This window comes from Amborella trichopoda, chromosome 6, assembly GCF_054954075.1.
Source record: "Amborella trichopoda isolate Santa Cruz 75 chromosome 6, AtrichopodaSantaCruz75HAP2 v2.0, whole genome shotgun sequence".
Lineage (NCBI taxonomy): Eukaryota > Viridiplantae > Streptophyta > Magnoliopsida > Amborellales > Amborellaceae > Amborella > Amborella trichopoda.
In genome coordinates, this window is record NC_142341.1 from 41105502 (window position 1) to 41130954 (window position 25453).

Genomic DNA, 25453 nt, shown 5'->3' on the forward strand with positions numbered 1-25453 from the left:
AACAGAAAGAAAGAGATTTTGAATCCAAGAAATAGTACATCTTGCAACATATTATCTAGACTATCCATTTTCAAGATTTTCACATGTTTATAGATCTATTTGATTTTAACTATTTTTCAAATTTAAAATTTTATAATTAGATATGAAAATAGATTTTCAAATGACCCTAAGAATTTTTTACACCGAAGTCTTAAATGAATTGTTTAATGTTGCAACCTTATAGAAACCACACCCTACTTTTAAAGGACTTAAAATAATTAAAATGCAATAATTTACCTCTAAACATGAATATGTTTTTTGAGTCTCACTGAACGAGGAAGAACACCTGCACAAAAATGATGTGATTATGAAAACCTGGACAAAGAGAAATAAACAAATAATAATAATTTCAAATAATTATTGCAAAAATTGAACAAAATATATATTTCAAATAGCATGAAATAATAATAAAAAAGATAGAGAACATTAATGGAAAGATGCTAATAGTAGCAGTGGCTAAAACATGATTTAAATAAAAAAATATTAATGAAAGATGTTAAACGTATGAGTGGTGTTAAAGCATGACATTGAGAAAAAAAAAATAATCTGGAGAAGGTAATCGCTTTTCAAAGACTCAAAATTCATGCTTCTCAAACCCAGTTGGCTTACCTTATACTGTCTCACTTTGGGCCTTGAACGAGAATTTGTTTTCCCTAACAACAAGGTTTTATAAAAATATTTGAAAATTAATAAAAAATTATCAAAATATACCTTGGAGATGAAATATTTGACATTTAGCAATATCTTTGGATTTAATCTAAAAAAATACAAAATACACATTATTATAAGTTGGAATAATTGAAAATGCTTAAAATGTTAAATAGTCAGTAAGATAGTGATATTTTGATGAATTTCCCTAAAAACAAAGGTATAGTCCTCAATTTTGAATAATTTTACCTTGTTTGAAAATAAAATATTTGAAATAATTTCTCAAGATATTCTTAATTATTGGTTAGTTTCCCTTTTTATCCCCTTTTTATAATTCTTTACCCCATTTTCTATTATGCTCCAATGTTGTTTCCCAACTAAAACAAGCATTTCTTTTTGTATGTATATTGGAAATGAACCAGCAGGATCCCTTGTATTTTTCTGAACTTTGTGGATAACATTTTATTTGTATTAATTTATTTATATTTTTTTAACACTGCAAATTGATTTTGATCAAGACAAGAGTGTCTTCATGAAAAAAACAACGTTTCTGACACTGCAGAGACCACGTCAGAGAAAACGGTGTTCGAAATTACCCTCCTCAAGGCTCATGAACTCCAACAGTGAACCCCACAGAAATTAGCAAGTCTAATTACCTTATATAAAGGGTACAATCAAAGTAAGGTGCATATCAAAATATAATGTTTTCTGAAAATTTATTTTCATTGCTGATTATAAAATTTAAAGATTAAAAAATAGTGCAGATCGAGCAGATCTATGAACACTTGAAAATCTTGAAAGCTGACGGTCTAGATAATATATTACATGATGTATTTTTTTCCAAAACTTGAAATCTATGTATTTCTCATGTCCATGCATATTGAAGTCGAAATGATCGAATTAAAGGTTTTTCAACATTCCTTTTAGTGAATTTTTGAGGTGTGCCTTAATTGAATGTTTAGGGCCTCGCCCTTATATAAACTTTTTCCTTACATAAAAGACATGTTTGTTTTGTGAAAGAAGTCATGACACTTCTATATTTTTTACTCGAGCGTAAGACTATTAGGAGGCTGCTGCTTCTAACAAAAAAAAAAAAAAAGAAGGCAAAAAAAAAAAATCGATATTATTGTTTTTGGATGCGGCCAATTCCATTACAACCATAGAAGTGCCAACTTCTCCACTTTTGTTGGTAGCTCGCTCTTCAACAAAACAAACGTACCCTAAATATCATTGAAAAAATTAAAATATCTATAGTAGAGGTTAAGAATTAGGTCTTTAATAAAATTAATAATCATTTAAACAGAAGAAACTCTTTCTCTATATGGACTTACATTTACTTACAACATATGAAAAAACCTCCAAGCCGACTCAGAGCCGCCTTACTCGACTTAAGACTGATGGTAAACTGGTCCAGTTCCCCTTAAAATAAACTTGTTCGCCTCTTTTTTTTCTTGCTTCATAAAGACAAAATCTAAAATTATGAGTTCTCTGTTATTCCTTCACTAAATCCTTTCGAACTATAAAAAATCATTCATCTCCAATTGATCCACATAGCCATAAAAACGTTTTTTAATTGAAACAAATTTTTGGCAATAAAAATACATGCCGTTTTGGAGTTCCTGACCCTCGATTGACCACCTCTTTGGCTTCTCATGATTTTATTTTTTGACAAAATTTACACATTGGAGCCCTCTAACAAATATGTAACACAACTTATCCCATCAATGTTCAAATCGGTCTAGAGTCAAGTGTTAGTTTTTATTCTCTGTAAAAATCCTTAGATTCTAAAAAAAACATGTATATTTCGAGTTTTCTTGTTAGAGTTGAGTAGAATGTATATTGCATGAGTTAAAATAATATTGAGAATGGCTTCGGGCCTTGACGGTAGTATTGTTGAGCTTCATGGTGTGGTCTCTAACTTCATTTTCACCGAAAGGTTGGGGCCCAAATCCTCACTCACTTTACCACATTTAGGAAAAGAGTCCGGGCTTATCATTTCCTCCCCATTGACTCACCCAAAAAAAAGAAAGAGTTGAAGTAATGTTTTATTAGATTGCTAAATTTTCTATAGAAAAGCTCTTTTATTTATTTATTTATTTATTTTTATTGTTCTTGGGAGGATTTGAAATCCGAAAAGTTTTAGGCTGGATTTGTCTTTCAATCCAATAAAAACAATGGAAGACTTGCTTTCAAATCCAATAAAAACAATGGCAGATTGGAAATAGCCATTTTTGGGTTGGACTTCCATTCAAATCTGGCCCAAAAATGACGGATTTTGAGTCTTTATGGATCCCAAAATTTGGATTCTTCATATTCTTTTTTAGATATTATGTTAACTTTTAATTTCTTCATGCTTGAGTTGACTAAGCTGAGTCACAAAAGCCAACTCGGAATAGGTAGTAGATCATCAATTCAACCCTGCAATTTTAAACATCTTTGCTTGGAGGGTTAGATAAAGATAAAGTATTTATTAAAAATAATTATTGAGCAAAATAATTATACCAATCTTTGCCTTCAGACTATTGGAAAGCAAACAACGAGAATAGAAAGTATGATTGTTAAACCTCAAAATAAAACAATCGACATCAACGAAAAAAAAGCTCTTTTGTTTAAACATCCTCCAGTGCTCAATAAAGAACAGTTTAGCCTTCAAGGATTAAAGAAAAAAGACGGCAATAAAGAATTGATTGATGAATTAGTAAAAAAACTGGTAAAGCTGAGCTTAAAAGGGAAAGGAGTGGCTACTAATCAAAGAGCAATAATGCTTCAAGAAGAATCTTTATCTAATAATGAAATCCAGCAAATAGAACAGGCTTTTAAAACAGAAAGCTTTGAAGTAAATAGAATAGACTACAGGAGAAAAGTAAGACCAACTTCTCAAACCAGAATGTATTATCCTAGGCCTACTCCTGTAGATCTCCAGTTTGAAGAAGATTTGATTACTAGCTCTGTATCTTATTCAGGAAGATCCATAGTAAATTGGAATATTGACGGAATGTCAGAAAATCAAATACTTGATCTCATGAAGCATACGACAATGTACACAACTGCGTGTAAAATAAGTGGAAATCATGACCAAGAAATAGCCAAGGCCATTATTTGTAGATTTACAGGGTGCTAAGAAGATGGTGGGATTTCCATATGGAAGAAAATACAAAAAATGAAATACTAACTACCACGAAGCAGTGCGCAGTTAAAAATGAATATGGCGAAGATGTAGTGAATAATGAAAGTGATGCAGTTAATACTCTAATATATACAATTACTTTCCATTTTGTGGGAAGTACTGCATTACTAGATGCAAGATCAGAAGACCTACTTTCCAATCTAAGATGCCCAACACTATCCCACTACAACTGGTATAAAGATGTATTCTTCTCTAGACTCATTTCCAGAGAAGACAGTAAACCGGAGTATTGAAAGGAGAAGTTTATAGCCGGGTTGCCCCATCTTTTTGTCGAGAAGGTTAAAACTCGATTGAAAAATAAACATGGAGGATTAATACCCTATTCTTCATATACACTAGGAGAACTCTCGGCTGAAATTTGTGCAGAAGGCCTTGCTCTATGTACAGATCTAAAACTAAAAAGGCAGCTAGAGAAACAAAGAATGATTGGAAGAAAAGAATTAGGAGATTTTTATCAACAGTTTGGATTTAACACCCTACCTTCCTCCAAAGACTCTGATAAAAGAAACAAGAAAAATAGAAAATATAACAATAAACTAGGATCCAATAAAACTTCGATCAAAGACAAGTTTTCTAAAAAAATTTCTCGAAAAAATAATAATTTTAAAAGGACAAGGGGAAAAAGAAGGATACCTGTTTGTTATAATTGTAGAAAAGTACGCCATTATAAGAATAAATTCAGAATAAAGAAAAAACTAGATGCCCTACAATTAGATGATAATGTCAGAGATCAATTATTTCATATATTACAAATCAATGAAGAATCTTCTAATAATTCTTCTAGTTCTGATTCAGAAATGCTGGCTGGAGAAATAGAAGACGAAGATTTAATTCTCAACAATTCAGACACAGAAAATGAAAATACTGATACTAATTGTTTCTGTAACACTCTTACCAAAGAAGAAAATCTAATCATAGATATAATAGATAAGATAACTGACCCTGAGACTAAGCGAGAAGCTTTAGTTCAATACATAATTATAGCCAAATTGAATAAAAAACCTTCTCCTCCTTTAGTTCGCACCCAAGAGGATTATAGTTTTGCTAAAATCTTTAGGAGGGTCGAGGATAAAAATAATAATTATAAAGAACCATTTGCCTCTGAGTTGAGACAAGAAATTAATGAAGTTTGAAATGAACTAATAATTCAAAAAAATAGAGTACAGGTTTTAGAACTAGCCTCCAACCCTGTGGAGGACAGTCTTACAAATTCAGACGATGAAATAGAATTTGATAATATCATAAATAGTTATAAAAAGCCTCTGCCGTCTAAAGCAGAAGAATTTCTCCCTAAAATAGTTAAGGATGAACCAAAGTCCTCTAATACGACACAGGATTGTAATTATGTCAGTCTCCTTGACAAAGTATTACTAAAAAATGGTTCACTGTGATAAAGATAATTGTTCAGAAAGAATATAGTTTCCAGACCCTTGCTTAATAGACTCAAGTGTAGACCTGAAATGTATAAATGAAGGGCTTGTTCCTACTAAATATTTTAGTAAGACTACTCAAGTCTTAAATACAGAAGATGGCAGCAAGATGATTATAAATTATAAACTTTCAAATACTGCAGTATATAATAATGGAAATTGCTTCGAGTTCCCCTTTATTATGGTAAAAGGATTAAGCCAATCTGTAATATTGGGAATTCCATTTTTAAACATGCTATACCCCATAAAGATTGATAGTACAGGAATTGAAGCCAATATAGAAGGGCATAATGTGAAATTTGAATTTCTTGAGAAACCTAAAACTCGAGAAATTAACAATATCAAAGAAGCAGTTTTTAATAAAGAAAAATGCTCAGGATGTTCTTCAAAAAGATGTCAAAAACCTACTTTCCAAGCAAATTTTTGCTCGATGGCGAAGTATTCTCTCTTCATTTGAATTTGACATTGAACACATTACCGGAAATACTAATTATCTTCCTGATTTTTTAACCCGTGAGTTTTTGCAGGGGGAGAGGATGTTAGGAAACGCAAAAGCAAACACTAGCACCAGTAAGGGAAAAGGGAAGATGAAAGTAGTCCCTGTACCAAGTAGAGCCCTAATAGCCTCAACCTCACAAATAACACCCAATCAAATAATTTAAAAACAAGCGCAAGAAATAACATTCTCGCCTGAACCAGTACCAATAATAACATCGATAGAAGAAAAAAGTGGGTTTCTAGAAACCTCTTTTATGCCAATTATGGTAATAAAAAATATCCATAGAGATAATGATCCATATGAAATAGCAAATATTTATATGAATAACCATATACATCCAAATGATGGGGATAAGACCAGAGAATATTATGAAGCTATCCTCTTAGAAAGAGGATCAATTACATTGGTCCACTTCTATAAGAAAAATACAAATATGATTGCCTACTCTAAATTTCAGATACGAAGAATACTTTCATGTAAAGACTGGGGTATGGAACCTTCAAAACTAAGAAAAATGCGATCAGAAGGATTTACTAATAAATATTTTCAATACTTTGAATATATCACAGCCTGGCATAAAGTATTTGCCCTTCAAAATAATAATAACTCCCATACTTGGTTCATACAAATAAAGATACCAATAGTGGAGGAATTCCCAAATTGGTTTACAAATTGGTTCTGATTATGGGGCTCAAGGGCAATAATATTACCACTTAACATCCAAGCTTCTCAACGGAAATTCATGGATTATAATAATAATGATACCAGAATAGACCTTCATATGTATTTCATGGCTCTATATCAAGTACTATGGATTATAAAATGGTCCTATCAAATAACCGAAGATTATACTAATAATTGGGAATACATCCCAGAACTCGGAAGACAAATATACGTAAAATAGTGGGATGTATATGAAAATAAGACCATTAATCTCGGAAATATAAAACTGAAAAAAGTACCACTTGCACCTCCAAAAGAAGAAGTCAATATGACCACCTATATCAATAAAATGAGGCAACAAAATCCTACTGCTATGAAAGAAGAACTCAAATGAAAATTGTTGCAAATGTTCGATGAAGAAGAAGAAGCAATGTCTACATTCACACAGAATGATGAAGACAACGCACAGGAAAATGAAGATATGGAGTTTGGACTATCTCAAAGGGGATGAACAATCAAAATGCTATCCAGGACGGAACGACTGCATTTCACAAGCACACGAAGTCCAGGCGACAAAATAGTTCCTGCCGACAAAATAGTACCTGCCGACAAAAGCTTTTCCTTTTTGTCTTATCACCTTTACTATTCACCTTTTTGTCTTGTAACCTTTTACTATTCACACCTTTCGGTCTTTTCACCGACATCTATGGGACCCATCTAGCACCATCGACATCCTCAGACCCTGTAGCGGACTTGAAATCTTTCTTTCACATCCGCTGGCTATAAAAGGGGGCAGAAGCTCATTCATCAGGCACCACGAGTTTTCTCCCTCAGTCTCCACTTCTCTGTAACCTCTTCATCCCTGTAGCCCTTGCATTCCTCTGCAACCTATTTACTGTTACTATACTCTCTCTCTATTGTTACTATACTCAATTTTTCCACTATTACTCTCTACTGTATATCTGGTGGTGTATCTAACCAACCAGATCGCATTTTCTAATAATGATTGTGAGTGTGATATATGTGTGATTGTAATTAGGACTCACTACTCAACTATTGTCCAGACGAGTGGAAATTATTCTCTAGCTATTGCAAGTGTCATATGTAAGTTTTTCCGTTTCCCTTATCATGCAAGTGAAATTAGTAGTTTGTTTAAAAGTAAAAAATGCTTCATATGTGAATTGGCTTGTAAATTGATATCTCACCGCTTTTATGTATTCTTTGTTTAATAATATTTATCTTCATAAAGTTTGTGTACCGTTGATTCTGAACTCATATCTGTCTATTTGATAGAATTTTTAAAATTTTATATGATCTTGGTTTGTTTTGGTATTAGAGCCATAGGCTTACAGTGGTGAACTATAATTAGAAGAAATTACTGTTCTAACGGTTAAAAACTTAATAAAATTTTTCACTTAGATAAAAGGAATTGAAACTAAAAGTCGTCATGACCCGAACTACCAATAGGCCAGGAAGAGCCGTAAAAGGTACAGGGACTGTTTCCGATTGACTCAGTATTCAACCATTATCTAAGATGACAAATTTTATTAGGACTCTATCCAATAGAACGACCTCTTCCTCTAATAGTACACTACGAGTAAGAAATAAAGAAGAAATAACTATAGACAACATAGAAAAACAAATACAAAATTGGAATATTCCTAAGGTCCCTGTATCTGATGTTTATAAAAAAGGAACTTTTGAATTTAAATCAAGTTTTGCTATCAAAACCGTAGAACAAAGCATATCTATTACTAATGAATAAGATAACTTCCAATTGCTTTCTAATAAAATGATACAAGAGCATAAAAGTAAGGAGTATAAATATTTACATATAAGACTTATCCAAATTGCAATAAAACCTCTAACTCGATTAGGTCTAAATAACTCTGTCCTATTATGCTTAAGAGATGAGCGTCATCATAAATTTTCTAACTCTCGGTTAGGAATAGTATAATCTAGCCTACGCAATGGTCCTATATATCTTAACTGTTTCTCAAATTTTTCGGTTTCTTTGACTGATCTGAACCTCTTAAAGGTTCTCACTCTAAATATAAAAACTCAGGGATTTAATATGAATCAAGGATCCCAAAATATTGCTTTAGTATATAGAATATACTATAAAGTGAAGAACACTTTATGTCCGAATGCGCTCCAAATGGACACCAAGGGACAGACCGTATTTTTCCAAACCAATATGGAAAAATCAAATACTGTTATACCTAAGTCTATAAATTGGTCTCAAATAACTATTCCAGAAAAATGATCTTTACACTATGAAAACCAACAGTCTAGAATCCCAGTAAATAGAGACCTAGATCAAATAATTGAGTATCCTGATGGGGATATAGAAATATAGTTTAATTCAAATAGACGAACTCGAATAAACCTTTCAGAAGGTTCTTTTCGAATACCATCAAGACATTCTATACCCTCAAGACACTCTATTTCTTCTATACCACAAATTGAACAAAGAGAGACTTCTATAAGAGCTATAATTGATGGGTTAACTAGAACAAACAACCATATACAACAACCATTGTACAAGATATATGAACCTAGCTCTCCAGATAAAGAACCCACACCATCTGATTTGGACTTTAATATTCTTACTCTTCAGAAAAAAGAAAAATTCAAAATAGATAAAGAAGGAATCAAGAACGACTTTTTGTCTGAAGAAAATAAAGAAATACGAGATTGGTATCTGGTTGAATTTCCCCAAGAATTGTTGGATGCATTGCATAAAAAATTCAATAAATTTATAAAGAAAGCTAAACAGAATTTAAAGTTCTTTGACTAGTTAAGATATTTCCTAAAAGAAAATGAAATACTAATTCCAAATTTCGGCCTTAATATACTAGAAAACCAATATCAAACCTTTCACACAACAAAAGGAGAAGAAATACATAGTATTCACCCTCCTGAAAAAAGTCCTCAACTAAAAGGAGCATTAGAAGATAAACCAGAAACTAAAGCTTCTCCCTATAAAGTTATTCCAAAAGAGACTGAGCATCATACACACAAAATAGATGCCATACCTCATATTATTGAGAAAAATAATTATACCAATCTTTGCCTTCAGACTATTGGAAAGCAGACAACGAAAATAGAAAATATGATTGTTAAACCTCAAAATAAAACAATCGACATCAACGAAAAAAAAAGCTCTTTTGTTCAAACCTCCTCCAGTGCTCAATAAAGAACACTTTAGCCTTCATGGAATAAAGAAGAAAGACGACAATAAAGAATTGATTGATGAATTAGTAAAAAAACTGGCAGAGCTGAGCTTAAAAGGGAAAGGAGTGCCTACTGTTCAAGGAGCAATGATGCTTCAAGAAGAATCTTTATCTAATAGAACAGGCTTTTAAAACAGAAAGCCTTGAAGTAAATAGAATAGACTACAGGAGAAACGTAAGACCAACTTATCAAACCAGAATGTATTATCCTAGGCCTACTCCTGTAGATCTCCAGTTTGAAGAAGATTTGATTACTAGCTCTGTATCTTATTCAGGAAGATCCATAGTAAATTGGAATATTGACGGAATGTCAGAAAATCAAATACTTGATCTAATGACGCATATGACTATGTACGCAACTGTGTGTAAAATAAGTGGAAATCATGACCAAGAAATAGCCAAGGCCATTATTTGTGGATTTACAGGGTGGCTAAGAGGATGGTGGGATTTCCATATGGAAGAAAATACAAAAAATAAAATACTAACTACCACGAAGCAGTGGGCAGTTAAAAATGAATATGGCGAAGATGTAGTGAATAATGAAAGTAATGCAGTTAATACTCTAATATATATAATTACTCTCCATTTTGTGGGAAGTACTGCATTACTAGATGCAAGATCAGAAGACCTACTTTCTAATCTAAGCTGCCCAATACTATCCCACTATAAGTGATATAAAGATGTATTCTTCTCTAGACTCCTTTCCAGAGAAGACAGTAAATCAGATCATTGGAAGGAGAAGTTTAGAGCCGGGTTGCCCCATCATTTTGCCAAGAAGGTTAAAACTCGATTGAAAAATAAACATGGAGGATTAATACCCTATTCTTTATATACACTAGGAGAACTCTTGGCTGAAATTTGTGCAGATGGCCTTGCTCTCTGTACAGATCTAAAACTAAAAAGGCAGCTAGAGAAATAAAGAATGATTGGAAGAAAAGAATTAGGAGAGTTTTGTGAACAGTTTGGATTTAACACTCTGCCTTCCTCCAAAGACTCTGATAAAAGAAAAAAGAAAAATAGAAAATATAACAATAAACTAGGATCCAATAAAACTTCGGTCAAAGACAAGTTTTCTAAAAAGTTATCTCCAAAAAATAATAATTTTGAAAGGACAAGGGGAAAAAGAAGGTTACCTGTTTGTTATAATTGCGGAAAAGTAGGCCATTATAAGAATAAAAGCAGAATAAAGAAAAAAATAAATGCCCTACAATTAGATGATAATGTCAGAGATCAACTATTTCATATATTACAAATCAATGAAGAATCTTCTGATAATTCCTCTAGTTCTGATTCAGAAATGCTGGCTGGAGAAATAGAAGACAAAGATTTAATTCTCAGCAATTTAGACTCAGAAAATGAAAATACTGATATTAATTGTTTCTGTAACACCCTTACCAAAGAAGAGAATCTAATCATAGATATAATAGATAAGATAACTGACCCTGAGACTAAGCGAGAAGCTTTAGTCCAATACATAAATATAGCCAAAATGAATAAAAAACCTTATCCTCCTTTAGTTCGCACCCAAGAGGATTATAGTTTTGCTAAAATCCTTAGGAGGGTCGAGGATAAAATAATAATCATAAGGAACCATCTGTCTCTGAGTTGAGACAAGAAATTAATGAAGTTCGAAATGAACTAATAAATCTAAAAAATAGAGTACAGGTTTTAGAACTAGCCTCCAACCATGTGGAGGACAGTCCTGTAAATTCAGACGATGAATTAGAATTTGATAATATCATAAATAGTTATAAAAAGCCTCTGCCGCCTAGAGCAGAAGAATTTCTCCCTAAAATAGTAAAGGATGAACCAGAGTCCTCTAATACGATGCAAGATTGTAATTATGTCAGTCTACTTGACAATGGTTCACTATGATAAAGATAATTGTTCATTAAGAATATAGTTTTCTGGCCCTTGCTTTAATAGACTCAGGTGCAGACCTGAATTGTATAAATGAAGGGCTTGTTCCTACTAAATATTTTAGTAAGACTACTCAAGTCTTAAATACAGTAGATGGCAGCAAGATGATTGTAAATTATAAACTTTCAAATGCTGCAGTATGTGATAATGGAAATTGCTTCGAGTTTCCCTTTATTATGGTAAAAGGATTAAGCCAACCTGTAATCCTGGGAACTCCATTTTTTAACATGCTATACCCCATAAAGATTGATAGTATAGGAATTGAAGCCAATATAGAAGGGCATAATGTAAAATTTGAATTTCTTGAGAAACCTAAAACTCGAGAAATTAACAATATCAAAGAAGCAATTTTTAATAAAGAAAAATTCTTATATTACCTCAAAGAAGAAATTAAATATAAAGCTATAGAAACTAAGCTCTTACGGCCTGAGAATAAAAGACTAATAGAAAATTTCAAGAATAATATTGAAAGAGAAATATGTGCTGAACTACCAAATGCTTTTTGGGATAGAAAAAAGCATATCGTCAGTCTATCTTATGAAACTAATTTTCATGAAAATAAAATCCTTACTAAGGCTAGACCAATACAAATGAATCCCCGACTCTTAGAAATTTGCAAAAAGGAGATTGCTGGCTTATTGCAGAAGAGGATTATCAAGAAAAGTTCCTCTCCCTGGAGTTGCTCAGTATTCTACGTGAAAAAAGCCTCTGAAATAGAAAGAGGAGCTCCCCGGTTGGTAATAAACTATAAACCGCTTAATAAAGCATTAAGATGGGTTAGGTACCCTATCCCTAATAAAAAAGATTTGCTAGATAGATTGGTAAATGCCTGTATTTTTTCTAAATTTGATTTAAAATTTGGATATTGGCAAATCCAAATTGTTAAAAGGGATAAATATAAGACTCCTTTTAATGTCCCTTTTGGGCAATATGAATGGAACATAATTCTTTTTGGTCGTAAAAATGCTCCTTCAAAATTCCAGAACTTTATGAATGATATTTTTAACCTTTATACAAAATTTATAATTGTTTATATTGATGATGTTTTAATATTCTCTGAAAGCATTAAACAATATTTTAAGCACTTAAATATTTTTGTTAAGGCAATAAAATCTGCAGGACTGGTCGTTTCAGCTAGAAAGATTAGTCTTTGTCAGACAAGAATAAGGTTTTTAGGACACAATATATTTCAAGGCAGGATAGTTCCAATTGATAGGGCTATTGAATTTTCAAATAAATTCCCAGATATCATCACAAATAAAACTAAGCTTCAAAGGTTTTAGGGTTGTTTAAATTATATTGCTGATTTTTATAAAGATTTAGCTATTGACGCTAAACTATTATTTCAAAGACTTCGAAAAAACCCACCTGAATGGACCAATATTCATACGATAGCAGTAAGAAAAATAAAGTTAAAAGCCAAGAAATTACCATGTCTTACACTTTCTAACCCTGCTGTGTTCAAAATAATTGAATGTGATGCTTTGGAGATAGGATTGGGAGGGATCCTAAAGCAGAAAATTGAAAATATTGAACAATTGGTACGATTCACTTCTAAAGTTTGGAATCCAACGCAGCAAAATTTACTCAACAATTAAAAAAGAACTTCTTGCTATTGTCTATTGTGTCACTAAATTCCAAAGTGACCTGCTCAATCGAAATTTTTTCATCTGCACTGACTGTAAAGCTGCTTGGGATATTCTTCAAAAAGAAGTCAAAAACCTAGTTTCCAAGGAAATGTTTGCTCGATGGCAAGGTATTCTCTCTTCATTTGAATTTGACATCGAATATATTGAAGCCAATATAGAAGGGCATAATGTGAAATTTGAATTTCTTGAGAAACCTACTCGAGAAATTAACAATATGAAAGAAGCAATTTTTAAGAAAAATTCTTATATTACCTCAAAGAAGAAATTAAATATAAAGCTATAGAAACTAAGCTCTTACTGCTTGAGAATAAAAGACTAATATAAAATTTCAAGAATAATATTGAAAGAGAAATATGTGTTGAACTACCAAATGCTTTTTGGGATAGAAAAAAGCATATTGTCAGTCTACCTTATGAAACTGATTTTCATTAAAATAAAATCCCTGCTAAAGCTAGGCCAATACAAATGAATCCCCGACTCTTAGAAATTTGCAAACAAGAGATTGCTGACTTATTGCAGAAGAGGCTTATCAGGAAAAGTTCTTCTCCTTGGAGTTGTTCAGCATTCTACGTGGAAAAATCCTTTGAAATAGAAAGATGAGCTCCCTGGTTGGTAATAAACTATAAACCGCTTAATAAAGCATTAAAATGGGTTAGGTACTCTATCCCTAAAAATGCACCCAACAATTCTTGGGGAAATTCAGCCAGATACCAATCTCATATTTTTTTATTTTCTTCAGACAAAAAGTCGTTCTTGATTCTATCTTTATATATTTTGAATTTTTCTTTTTTCTGAAGAGTCAGAATATTAAAGTCCAAATCAAATGGTGTGGGTTCTTTCTGGAGAGCTAGTTTCATATATCTTGTACACTGGTTGTTGTATATGCCTGTTTGTTCTAGTTAACCCATCAATTATAGGGCTTATAGAAGTCTCTCTTTGTTCAGTTTGTGGTATAGAAGAAATAGAGTATCTTGAGGGTATAGAATGTCTTGATGGTAGTTGAAAAGAACCTTTTGAAAGGTTTATTCGAGTTCGTCTATTTGAATTAAACTGTATTTCTATATCCCCATCAGGATACTCAATTATTTGATCTAGGTCTCTATTTACCGGGATTCTAGACTGTTGGTTTTTACAGTGTAAAGACCATTTTTTTGGAAGAGTTATTTGAGACCAATTTATAGACTTGGGTATAACAGCATTTGATTTTTCCATATTAGTATGGAAAAACACTGTCTGTCCCTTGGTGTCCATTTGGAGCGCATTCAGACATAGAGTGTTCATCAATTACATTGGTCCACTTCTATAAGAAAAATACAAATAAGATAGCCTACTCTAAATTTCAGATACGAAAAATACTTTCATATAAAGACTGGGGTATGGAACCTTCAAAACCAAGAAAAATGCAATCAGAAGGATTTACTAATAAATATTTTCAATACTTTTAATATATCACAGCCTGGCATAGAGTATTTGCCCTTCAAAATAATAATAACTCCCATACTTGGTTCATACAAATAAAGATACAAATAGTGGGGGAATTCCCAAATTGGTTTACAAATTGGTTCCGATTATGAGGCTCAGGGACATAAATATTACAACTTAACATCCAAGCTTCTCAACGAAAATTCATGGAATATAATAATAATGATATCAGAATAGACCTTCATATGTATTTCATAGCTCTATAACAAGTACCATGGATTATGAAATAGTCCTATCAAATAACCGAAGATTATACTAATAATTGGGAATACATCCCAAAACTCGGAAGACAAATATACGTAAAATGGTTGGATGTATATGAAAATAAGACCATTAATCTCGAAAATATAAAACTGAAAAAAGTACCACTTGCACCTCCAAAAGAAGAAGTTAATACGACCACCTATATCAATAAAATGAGGCAACAAAATCCTACTGTTACGAAAGAAGAACTCAAAAGAAAATTGTTGCAAATGTTCGATGAAGAAGAAGAAGCAATGTCTACATCCACGCAGAATGAAGAAGACTACGTACAGGAAAATGAAGACATAGAGTTTGGACTATCCCAAAAGGGATGAACAATCGAAATGCTATCAAGGACGGAACGACTGCATTTCACTAGTACATGAAGTCCTGCCGACAAAATAGTTCATGCTGACAAATTAGTTCCTATCGACAAAATAGTTCTTGCCGACAAAAGCTTTTCCTTTTTGTCTTATCACCTTTACTATTCACCTTTTTGTCTTGTCACCTTTTACTATTCACACCTTTCGGGCTTTTCACCGACATCTATGGGACCCATCCAGCACCATCAACATCCTCAGACCCTGTAGCGGACTTGAAATCTTTCTTTCACATCCACTGGCTATAAAAGGGGGCAGAAGCTCATTCATCATGCACCACGAGTTTTCTCCCTCAGTCTCCACTTCTCTGTAACCTCTTCATCTCTGCAGTCCTTGCATTCCTCTGCAACCTATTTACTGTTACTATACTCTCTTTTTCTACTATTACTATACTCTCTTTTTCTACTACTACTCTCTACCGTTACTATACTCTCTCTACCGTTACTATACTCTCTTTTCCTACTATTACTCTCTACTGTATATCTGGTGGTGTATCTAGCCAACCAGATCGTATTTTCTAAGAACGATTGTGAGTGTGATATATGTGTGATTGTAATTGGGACCCACTACCCAACTAAAACAAATTTTTTTTTTTTCATATTCATACATCTTGATGTCGAGATGATCAAGTAGAGTGTTTTTTCAACATTAAAACAACATTTCTGATAGATTTTTGAGGTGCATATGTGATTCTACATTTTAAGGTTACAACCTTATATAAACTTTTCCATATATATATATATATATATATATATATATATATATATATATATATATATATATATTAATTATTATATTATTCATTATTTATTTTTGAAAAGATTTTTAGAGAGAAAAAATATTTTTTCGAGGATTAATAGATAACTCTTGAATCTCTTAACATTTGAGTGCCATTTCACGAAGATTCTAAGAAGAAAAATCAAATATTGTAGAATGGCCTTTCCCCCCCCTCTCTTTATAACAGGGTTTCAGGGCCACGAGAATGCACAACAAAGGAAGTTATTCTCAATAGTTCTGGATAAACCATCGACCCTATGCGATACGCAATCCAACAATATTGTCCTTCAAAATATGAGATTTGTTGCGAGTTCTTCGTCCCCTTTTTTACCAACATGAGAATCCATAAAAGTATTTATTATAATAAAATATACCTTTTTGGCTTAAAAGTTTGGAAGTAAAAAAATTGACAAAAAGGATTTTAAACTACGAGACTATCGATTTTTTGTATAGGAAGTTCATAATTATTTTTAACCATTGGATGTGAAATCCATTATAAAAAAATGTTACTATTGAGAAATTTTATTTTGGACTTCATGCCGAAACAATAATGTCTTCAACCACCCAATTTCAAGTCTCATTGTATCAAAAGTAAATCGTCTCATTGTGCACATTTCGGAAAAAATGAAAAAGAAAAAAAAAGGAAGGATAAAATATTGTAACTATATAATTGGCTAAATGGCACATCGAGGATCTCCACCAAGGACTCTTGATGATGGTCAGTGTGAATTAACCATGGAAATTGATTATTATCATTTAATAACCCTCTTAGATGTGGAAACAAGAATTTCAAAAATTGGATCCTACCAAGATCGTGTACTTTTCCAGCTAGAAACAAAATATGACAGAATACGAGTAATAATGCGAGAAATAAAGCATGAAATACATAGGCCACAAGAACACAAAGATTACATAGTTCACCCCAAGAGGGCTACATCAACAAACTGAAATCCATTATAGTAATGAAAGTTCCACCACAGATTTTGAGACATAGAGTTACCCTTTTAGACCCGCTCTCCTGATCAGCATGACTTGATGATCTCTCATCTCTGTTCCACAGCTAAGCCAGTGTCCAGGAAGAAGCCCATCTTCCATAGCTAATACATTTTTCAAGAAGATATCCATTTCTATTTCACAGCTAAACCACTATCTAGGAAGAGATCCATGAGAGCAACCGAGATTTTTTCTCGTTAAAAAGGAAAACCACTAAAAATCTTCATGAGAACCGCTTCTCTACAATAAATTAGCCTCTCAATGAACATGAGGTACATTGGTGGTGTTGCTCTCTATAGGAAGCTTTGTTCTCTTTAGGGGGAGGCCTTGCCTTTGAAGCATAAGAAGCCCTTGCCTCTCTCTTTACAAGAAGTCATCTTTCCTATATGGTGACGTAAATAAGGTATACAAATTCTCTGCCCTTTCATCCCATATATATATAAAGTTAGGTGTCCACATTAAGTACGAAACTTCCTATAGGTGTTAGATGAGACATACTCAAGAGTCCTAATATTATTGGATTTCTATTTCTTTTAGAACCATATCCAACAATCACGAGAATTATTGGTGTTAAAAATTTGAGTAATGATTCTATAGGACCCTCTTCCACCTATGTGTGTAGGACCTCAAATGTTCACCATTAAAGTTGGCATGGATCTCTAAAAAAGTTATCACATGGGTGTGGGATTTGACTTTTCTATAGATCCATGTCAATTTAATGGTGATCCTTTGGGGTCCTATACACATGGGTGGGGGAGGGTCCTATAGGATCATTTCTCTAAAAATTTTGCCCCGCCAATTCCCAATCATCGAGTCAACTTGAATCGGTGGGGAGGCAATCCAATTATAGGAACCTATTGTTTCAAGGATCCTAAGATTTTTATCTTTTCAGCTATTATATCATGTATCGATCCTACTAAAAAATTACCCAAGCAGAATTAGGTGAATTGCAATATGTCCCCTAGTAATTTAGTTCCTTTGTTTTTTATTCATGTTTCGGTAGTTCAACTGTATAAATCAAACTTAGAGATATAACCCTCTTAAATCTCAATCGCTAAGGCCCAAGCTCGATTCCTAATTTGAAGTCTTGTTCGGTGTTTCCAAACTCTTGTATTGCCCATTTATCATAGGATGGGTTTTCTATAAGGCGTGGGCTTTATGAAAATAAAATAAAGTGTCACCGCAAATTTTCGTCTGGAAAGCACTTTCAGCAATGGAAATATCCATGATGGCTCTGAAATTAATTTTCAACACCGATATTGAAATTCGAAACTCAAAAAATGGTATAGATCCTGCAAGTCTATGAATATTTATTTTAAAGGTGAAATGGACGGTCTAGACAATTTGTTACAATATACATTATTTTTAGAGCTTGAAATCTTTTTTTTTTACAACCATAATGTTTAAGCCAAGATGGTCAATGTAAAAGTTTTCTAATGCTTGTATTGCAATTTTCAAGGTACAAAGTGGTCACAATTTTCACACCTAATTGGAAAAGTATACAATGGGACCATTTATCTTTGGTACAAGGTGGTCAAAATTAATATTGACTATTTAATGTTATATTGAGTGGCCATATTTATTTTATGGACCAAGCTCAAAGTTCAGAATAATTTTTCGCGAACTTTGTGACACACCCAAGCTATCAAATTTCACATCGGATGGTTATAAATAATTGTGACCTCTTTGTATCAAAGGTAAATGGCCTTATTGTATACAATCAATTTTTAGTTAGTTATGAGAAGAGGCTTTACTTATTTTAATTGGGCCTATCAAATTAGGTTTATGTTAGGGTGCTCGCACTATAAAATAATTTAACATTGTACTCAATAAATTTTGAACACTTATATAATCTTGTTTATACATTGAGTTTTTTTAGTAAGGGTAGTTTTGGTCATTAAGAAGATATGATATTATCCATATGAGTGGGACATTGCCCACATGAAGCAATAAATACTACTAGTGTGCTCTATACAAGTGATGTAACATCACATATAGATGATATCACACTTTTTTTAATGACTAAAAATACTTTTATTAAAAAAATTTAATATAAAAAACAAAGATATATAAATATTTAAAATTTGTTAAATACAATATTAAATTACTAAATGGCATGAGCTCGGGACATAACCCTTCAAACTATTACCCTTTATAAATATCCCTATAGTGTACCGTAGACCATCGGTCCATGGTTTCCTTTTGTTTTTTACTTTTTCAATGGCGAGGTCAAACTTGCCATTTGGGTGGTATTTCGAGAAAACATTCTCCGACGGGCAATATTTTCGGGAACAAAAAAAAGCAGCCGTGAATTGCCGAAATTTATGGAAGAAACCGAAATTGGAGAGAGAGATAGAGTAGGGCCCGAGTGTCAAGTGGGGAGTAGAAGTGGAACAGGAAGTCCACTCACCCGTTGCAGGACTTCAACTTCCACAGTAGAAGTAAGAGAAACAAGTAGGAAGAATCACAAAAAGCAGAAGAAGAATGAAGAACATCCAGGAAATGGGTTCTTTCTTCTTCTTCTTCATGTTGTCATGGGTTTTAGGAGGGTTCTTCTTCAGTTGCAGAGCTGCAAGCATCTCTCTGCAACTCAACGATGATGTTTTGGGTCTCATAGTCTTCAAAGCCGGCATTCAAGACCCAACCTCTTCTCTCTCTTCATGGAGTGAAGATGATGACTCCCCATGTCACTGGAACTTCGTACAATGCGACCGGAACAGTGGTCGAGTCACCGAGGTTTCTCTTGATGGATTAAGTTTATCAGGAAAGATCGGTAGGGGTCTCGAAAAGTTGCAGAATTTGCAGGCTCTTTCTCTCTCTAACAACAACTTTTCAGGGACCATAAACCCGGAGCTGGCTCGCATCGAAAGCTTGAGGAGACTGAATCTCAGTCGAAACAGTCTATCTGGTTCCATTCCACCAAGCCTTGGCAACATGAGTTCAATTCAAGTTTTGGACTTCTCCGAGAATTCTCTCTCTGGAACAATCCCCGATTATGTCTTCAATAACTGTTTCTCTCTCCGTTTTGTTAATTTGGGGGGTAACTCTTTTGAGGGGAGCCTCCCTTACACATTGTCAAAATGCATGTTCTTGGGTGGGTTAAATCTCTCTTCAAATCATCTCCAAGGTGACCCTGACTTTGTTAATGGAATCTGGTTATTGAAGAGGCTTAGAGTTTTGGATCTCTCTAACAATGGCTTCTCAGGCCCTGTTCCAGAAGGTGTTGCAGGCCTTCACAACCTCAAAGAGCTACATTTACAGGGAAATTTATTCTCTGGTAGCTTACCCTTAGACATTGGTTTTTGCATCCATTTGATGCACTTGGATTTCAGCAATAACATTTTTAGTGGGGCTCTTCCGTCCTCTTTCCAAAGCCTCACTTCTCTCTCTTACCTCAGCTTAGCTGGGAATAACTTGATGGGGGAGCTTCCTCCATGGATTGGTAACATGAAGAGCCTTCAATACTTGGATTTTTCGAGCAATGGCTTCAAGGGCATTCTTCCTGATTCATTGGGCAACCTTAAATTATTGAGCTATCTCAGTTTGTCTCATAACAGCTTATCTGGTTCGATTCCTGAGTCTCTAGCCAAGTGTGACAGGCTTTCAGAGATACGTTTTAGAGATAATTTGTTCAATGGGACTATGGCCCTTCTTCCGTTTGAGTCCCTTCAAGTGCTTGATCTCTCTAAAAACGACCTTAGAGGAAGCATTCCACCTGAAATAATATTCTGTTCTAACTTGACTTATTTCAACTTGTCTTGGAATAGTTTGGATTCAAGAATACCACCAGAGCTTGGAGATTTGCATATGTTATCAGAATTGGATCTTCGCTATAGTGGCCTTCATGGTTCGATTGCTGAAAATTTATGCAGCTCCAAAAGCCTCTCGGTCCTAGCATTGGATGGTAATTCCCTGAGTGGCCCAATACCACAAGAGATTGGAAGTTGTTCGAACCTTTACGTTCTGTAAGTTTCACCTTCACGCCTTTTGACTGGTAAATGTATTTGAGATAAAATACCTGCTTCAATTTAGTTCATATTTGATTTCATGGTTTGTTTTGCCATTCAGGAGCTTATCAAACAATAGCTTAAATGGTTCAATTCCATCATCACTGTTGAAGTTGCAGAAGCTTGAGGTCCTCAACATGGCCCTTAACAAACTAAGTGGAGAGATACCACAAGAACTTGGAGGCCTAGAGAGCCTCGTAGCTGTGAACCTTTCTTATAACCAACTAACCGGCAGGCTCCCAAGTGGAGGCATATTCCAGAGCCTAGACCAGAGTTCACTAGAGGGAAATCTTGGCATTTGCTCTCCAATCTTGAATGACCAACCCTGCAAAATGAATACCCCAAAACCATTAGTTCTCGACCCCAATGCTTATGATGGAGTAGCAGGCACCATAGTTCCAGATCTGAGGAATTCTGGTAAATCAAAGCGTAAAGAATTTCTCAGTGTCTCAGCCATCATAGCGATATCTGCTGCTTCTCTCATAATTCTCGGAGTTTTGGTCGTGACCCTTCTGAATGTTTCGGCTCAAAGGAGGGCCCCAAACAACATACCCATTGATTCTCTGTCGTCTGGTGGTTCCAAGTGCTCTAATCAAGCCATGGGTAGGCTCGTTATGTTTGAGGCAGGGTCTGAAGACTGGGTTAACAATGCTCAGTCACTCTTGAACAAGGCCTCAGAAGTGGGTCGAGGAGCTTTTGGAACACTCTATAAAGCAACAGTAGGAGAGGGAAGAGTTGTTGCCATTAAAAGACTTCCCTCTTCAAATCTATCATTATCAGAGGAGGATTTCGATAATGAGGTTCGAAACCTTGCGAGAGCTCGGCACCCCAATTTGGTCGGCCTCAAGGGTTACTACTGGGCCCCACAGTTGCAGCTGCTAATTTCTGAATTTGTTCCTGGAGGAAGCCTCCATGAGAGGCTTTTTTCCGGCAAAAGCCCATCTCTTTCATGGGCTATTCGGTTCAAGATAGCCCTAGGAGTAGCAAAAAGCTTGGCTCATCTCCACCATGCCTGTCGCCCAACAATTGTCCATTATGGTCTCAAGCCTAGCAATGTTTTGCTTGATGCAAATTGCATCCCAAAACTATCTGACTATGGGCTTGTGAGGCTTTTCTCGAGTCTAGGCAAACGTGGGCTTAGCATGAGCCCAGGTTATATGGCTCCTGAGCTCACTTGTGGGAGCTTGTGCGTCAACGAAAAGTGTGATGTGTATAGTTTTGGTGTGTTATTGCTTGAGATAGTGAGTGGAAGGAGGGCTGTCGAGTACAGAGAGGACGATATGGTTATGCTTTGTGAGGATGTGAGGTCTATGGTAGAAAGAGGAAGGGGATTAGAATGTGTTGATATGAAAATGGAGGAATATGCCGAGGAGGAGGTGGTGCCATTGTTGAGGCTTGGACTTGTTTGCACATCTCAGGTGCCTTCGAGTAGGCCTTCGATGGCAGAGGTGGTTCAAATATTGCAGGTGATCAAGACCCCAGTTCCTGAGAGAATGGAAGTCTTCTGAGAATGTATATCAACTCTGCTTGGTGATAATGCCTTTCTCTCCCTCTCTGTCTGTCCTTCTCTAATTCATTTCGAGTTTTCTAGTGTAAATTTTTATGTACTGCATCTCTATTTTTTGTGTCCTTCATTGCGCTCTCTCTCTCTCTCTGCGCTCTCTCTCTCTCTCTCTCTCTCTGATCACATTATTTGTAGTGGTGGTGGACTTACTGTAATGGCGAAAGATTTTAAGAACCTGCATTTTAAATTGTTAGTGGAAGCTCTGTGGTGAAATGAATGTGGGGATCATGGAGGCATTGTGGCCCCATTTTGGTTATAATGATCTTGGTGGTTCCTATTAGAGAAAAGAAAATGATGGTGGAAAAAAGCAGAAAAATAAAAGAGGAAAAGTAGAAGATCAGTAGCTGTATTTAAAATAGGGTATCTTTTTGGGTGAACTGTTAGAAAAAGAGTGGAATACTATGCATAGTAGATTTTAATTCCCAAAACTGACTCCTCCTTTTAGGGAGTACATTATTTTGGGTAGTAAGGTGGTTTGAACTTTGTGTTTACAGTACACCAGCCTAGAGCCCTGGCAACCATTTGTGGTAGGCTGCTTCTTCAGGCTTGTTTCTTCTCTTTTTCAGTTTTTGCTTCTTTTTCTAAAACCTTTTTCCTTCTGACATGTTCAAAACTTCACTAAGTGAGTGAAAGGGTTGATGGTGGCTCAAGTATTTTACCATAACAGGCCCAACTCTCTCCCCATTAAGTTTTTTGTAGTTTCTAAAAGCACTTAAAAAACATTGTTGTTATCCAGTCAAACCATACGCATGATGGGTTAAATAAGGTATAACTATTTTACAAGAAGACTTTTGGAGCACTGACAAAGGGGGTAAAGCACTTGGGCTTTTACCTCTCAAGTGCCTTTTTTTTCCTGAAACATTAAGGATTTCATTGAGAGAATGAAAGAAGTACATATACAGAGAAGCAAGACAGAAATAGAAAAAGGTAGAGAAAAGACCAAACACAAGGAGAGAAGGGGGAATAGAAGGATAGAGATAGGGGGAGTTGGGGAAATAGGGAGAGAGGATGATATACGGGGAGAGTGAGGGATGCCTTCTTTGTACTGATTGGTTTATATGTTGCTTTTCAGTTTCTTTGCTTTACCATCTTATTTTCTTGATCTCACTTTGTCTCTCTGCAGCATGAGGGTTTATTTATATTTTCTTTTTCTTCCTATTCCCACCTGCTTTCTCTCTTAAATATTTCTCAGTAGGCTGTGAGCATGCTAAATTTATCTAAATTAATACATTTGAATATCTAAGATCAACACCTAGATGGTTATCTTTTCTTTTTTTTTTGAATGTCAGCTCGGGACCTATGCCTTGAGCCTGTTTGTTGTACCTTGATGATTGTCATTTGTCAAGCTTTACGCACTCTTCACTAAAACCGGTTTCAAACCAATTTACATTTGAAAACAGGACTCTCCAGCTCTTTTTATAAGGCTCTTTTAATTTGTTCCCTTCAAGACTCCTGGCTCAACAACTAGGAGTTGCCGGCATGTTTCTTTTATCAATAAATTGTATTTATGTTTCCATTTCTTAATTAAAATATCTAGTTTTATGTTATATTCTTGCTAATTAAACACCTGTTTATATACTGAGAAATAGACTTAAAATATGATTCAGCCTTGCATTTGCCATGATTTTTCAAACCATGACATCACAACAGTATGGTGGTGGTCAGATGATAGTGATGGTGGTGACAGCGTGATGGTTGTGGTAGTGAAGCAAGTGGTATCACAGTAATGGTGGTGGTGGTGGTGATAGTGTGATGGTAGTGGTAATGGTGCTAGTAGTGAAGGCAGTGTGGTGGTGGTGGTGGCAGTGCACGGGGTGATGGTAGCACAGTGATGATGGAGTTGGAGGTGGTGAAGGTGGTGTACAATTGGCTTGGTGGTAGCAGTGGTGATAATGATAGGAGAGAGAGAGAAGGTCGTGTATAATTGGCTTGGTGGTAGCAGTGGTGATAATGATAGGAGAGAGAGAGATTTTGAACATTTTTTGTAGTAGAACTCGGAGTGATTTTCAGGAAAAAAAAAAAAACCACAATTTGGAAGACCACTGCAGTCGAGATTCAATTCAATTCAATTTGAAAATTAAGCACTGCTTGAAATCAAATTGCAGGTTGGAATTTCACTTAAAAACCAAACATTGCTGGGCTCAGTTCTCAGGCCACATTCTAGCTTTAAAGGAAACTCACAAGATGAAGTAGCTCACACCACATAGCATGAATTTACTATTTAGCATCCTTTGATTATGGCTTTGTTTTATTTTTCTGAGTAGTTCAGTTATAGGATTTGAATTAGAGTAGTAGTATTGCAATGTTATACAATACCCAATCACGCCAAAGACTGACTGTACAAACCAATTCTATTTGAAAGATGAGAGACTAGAGGAAGCAAAAAAGAAGAATCCGCATATATAGTAAGACAAGTACCATGAAAACAAGGTGGAGACAGTCCTTAAACACACACAATTTTTTAAGCTGAATACTGAACCAGATGCAGATCTGAACTCTATAAGTTTATCAAGCCTATGAAAAATAGACTGCGTAAAAGTGCAGCCTATCTAACCAGGATCGAAGCATTTCCTTTGGTGAGTGGAAGTATTTGGGTTAAGTTCCAACCGAACTTAAATCGGTCACATGCTATATGCAATTTAACAATGGAGCAATACCATATGAAGGATAGTAGCTGCAGCCAAATAACAAGAGATTATGCTCTTTTGTGCATTTTTCAAGCCCATGTGGATCATG

The 25453-nt window shown here is 34.6% G+C and overlaps 1 protein-coding gene across 1 annotated transcript; it reads left to right on the top strand.

The window, feature by feature from the left end:
* The first annotated feature begins 19453 nt into the window (after nt 1–19453).
* LOC18429961 (Leucine-rich receptor-like protein kinase family protein) lies at nt 19454–22910 on the top strand. The gene is made up of 2 exons (XM_006840126.4): nt 19454–21111; nt 21215–22910. Exons 1-2 carry the CDS (start codon nt 19631–19633, stop codon nt 22659–22661), a joined length of 2928 nt encoding a protein of 975 aa, XP_006840189.3. The 5' UTR covers nt 19454–19630; the 3' UTR covers nt 22662–22910.
* The last annotated feature ends 2543 nt before the right edge of the window (nt 22911–25453 follow it).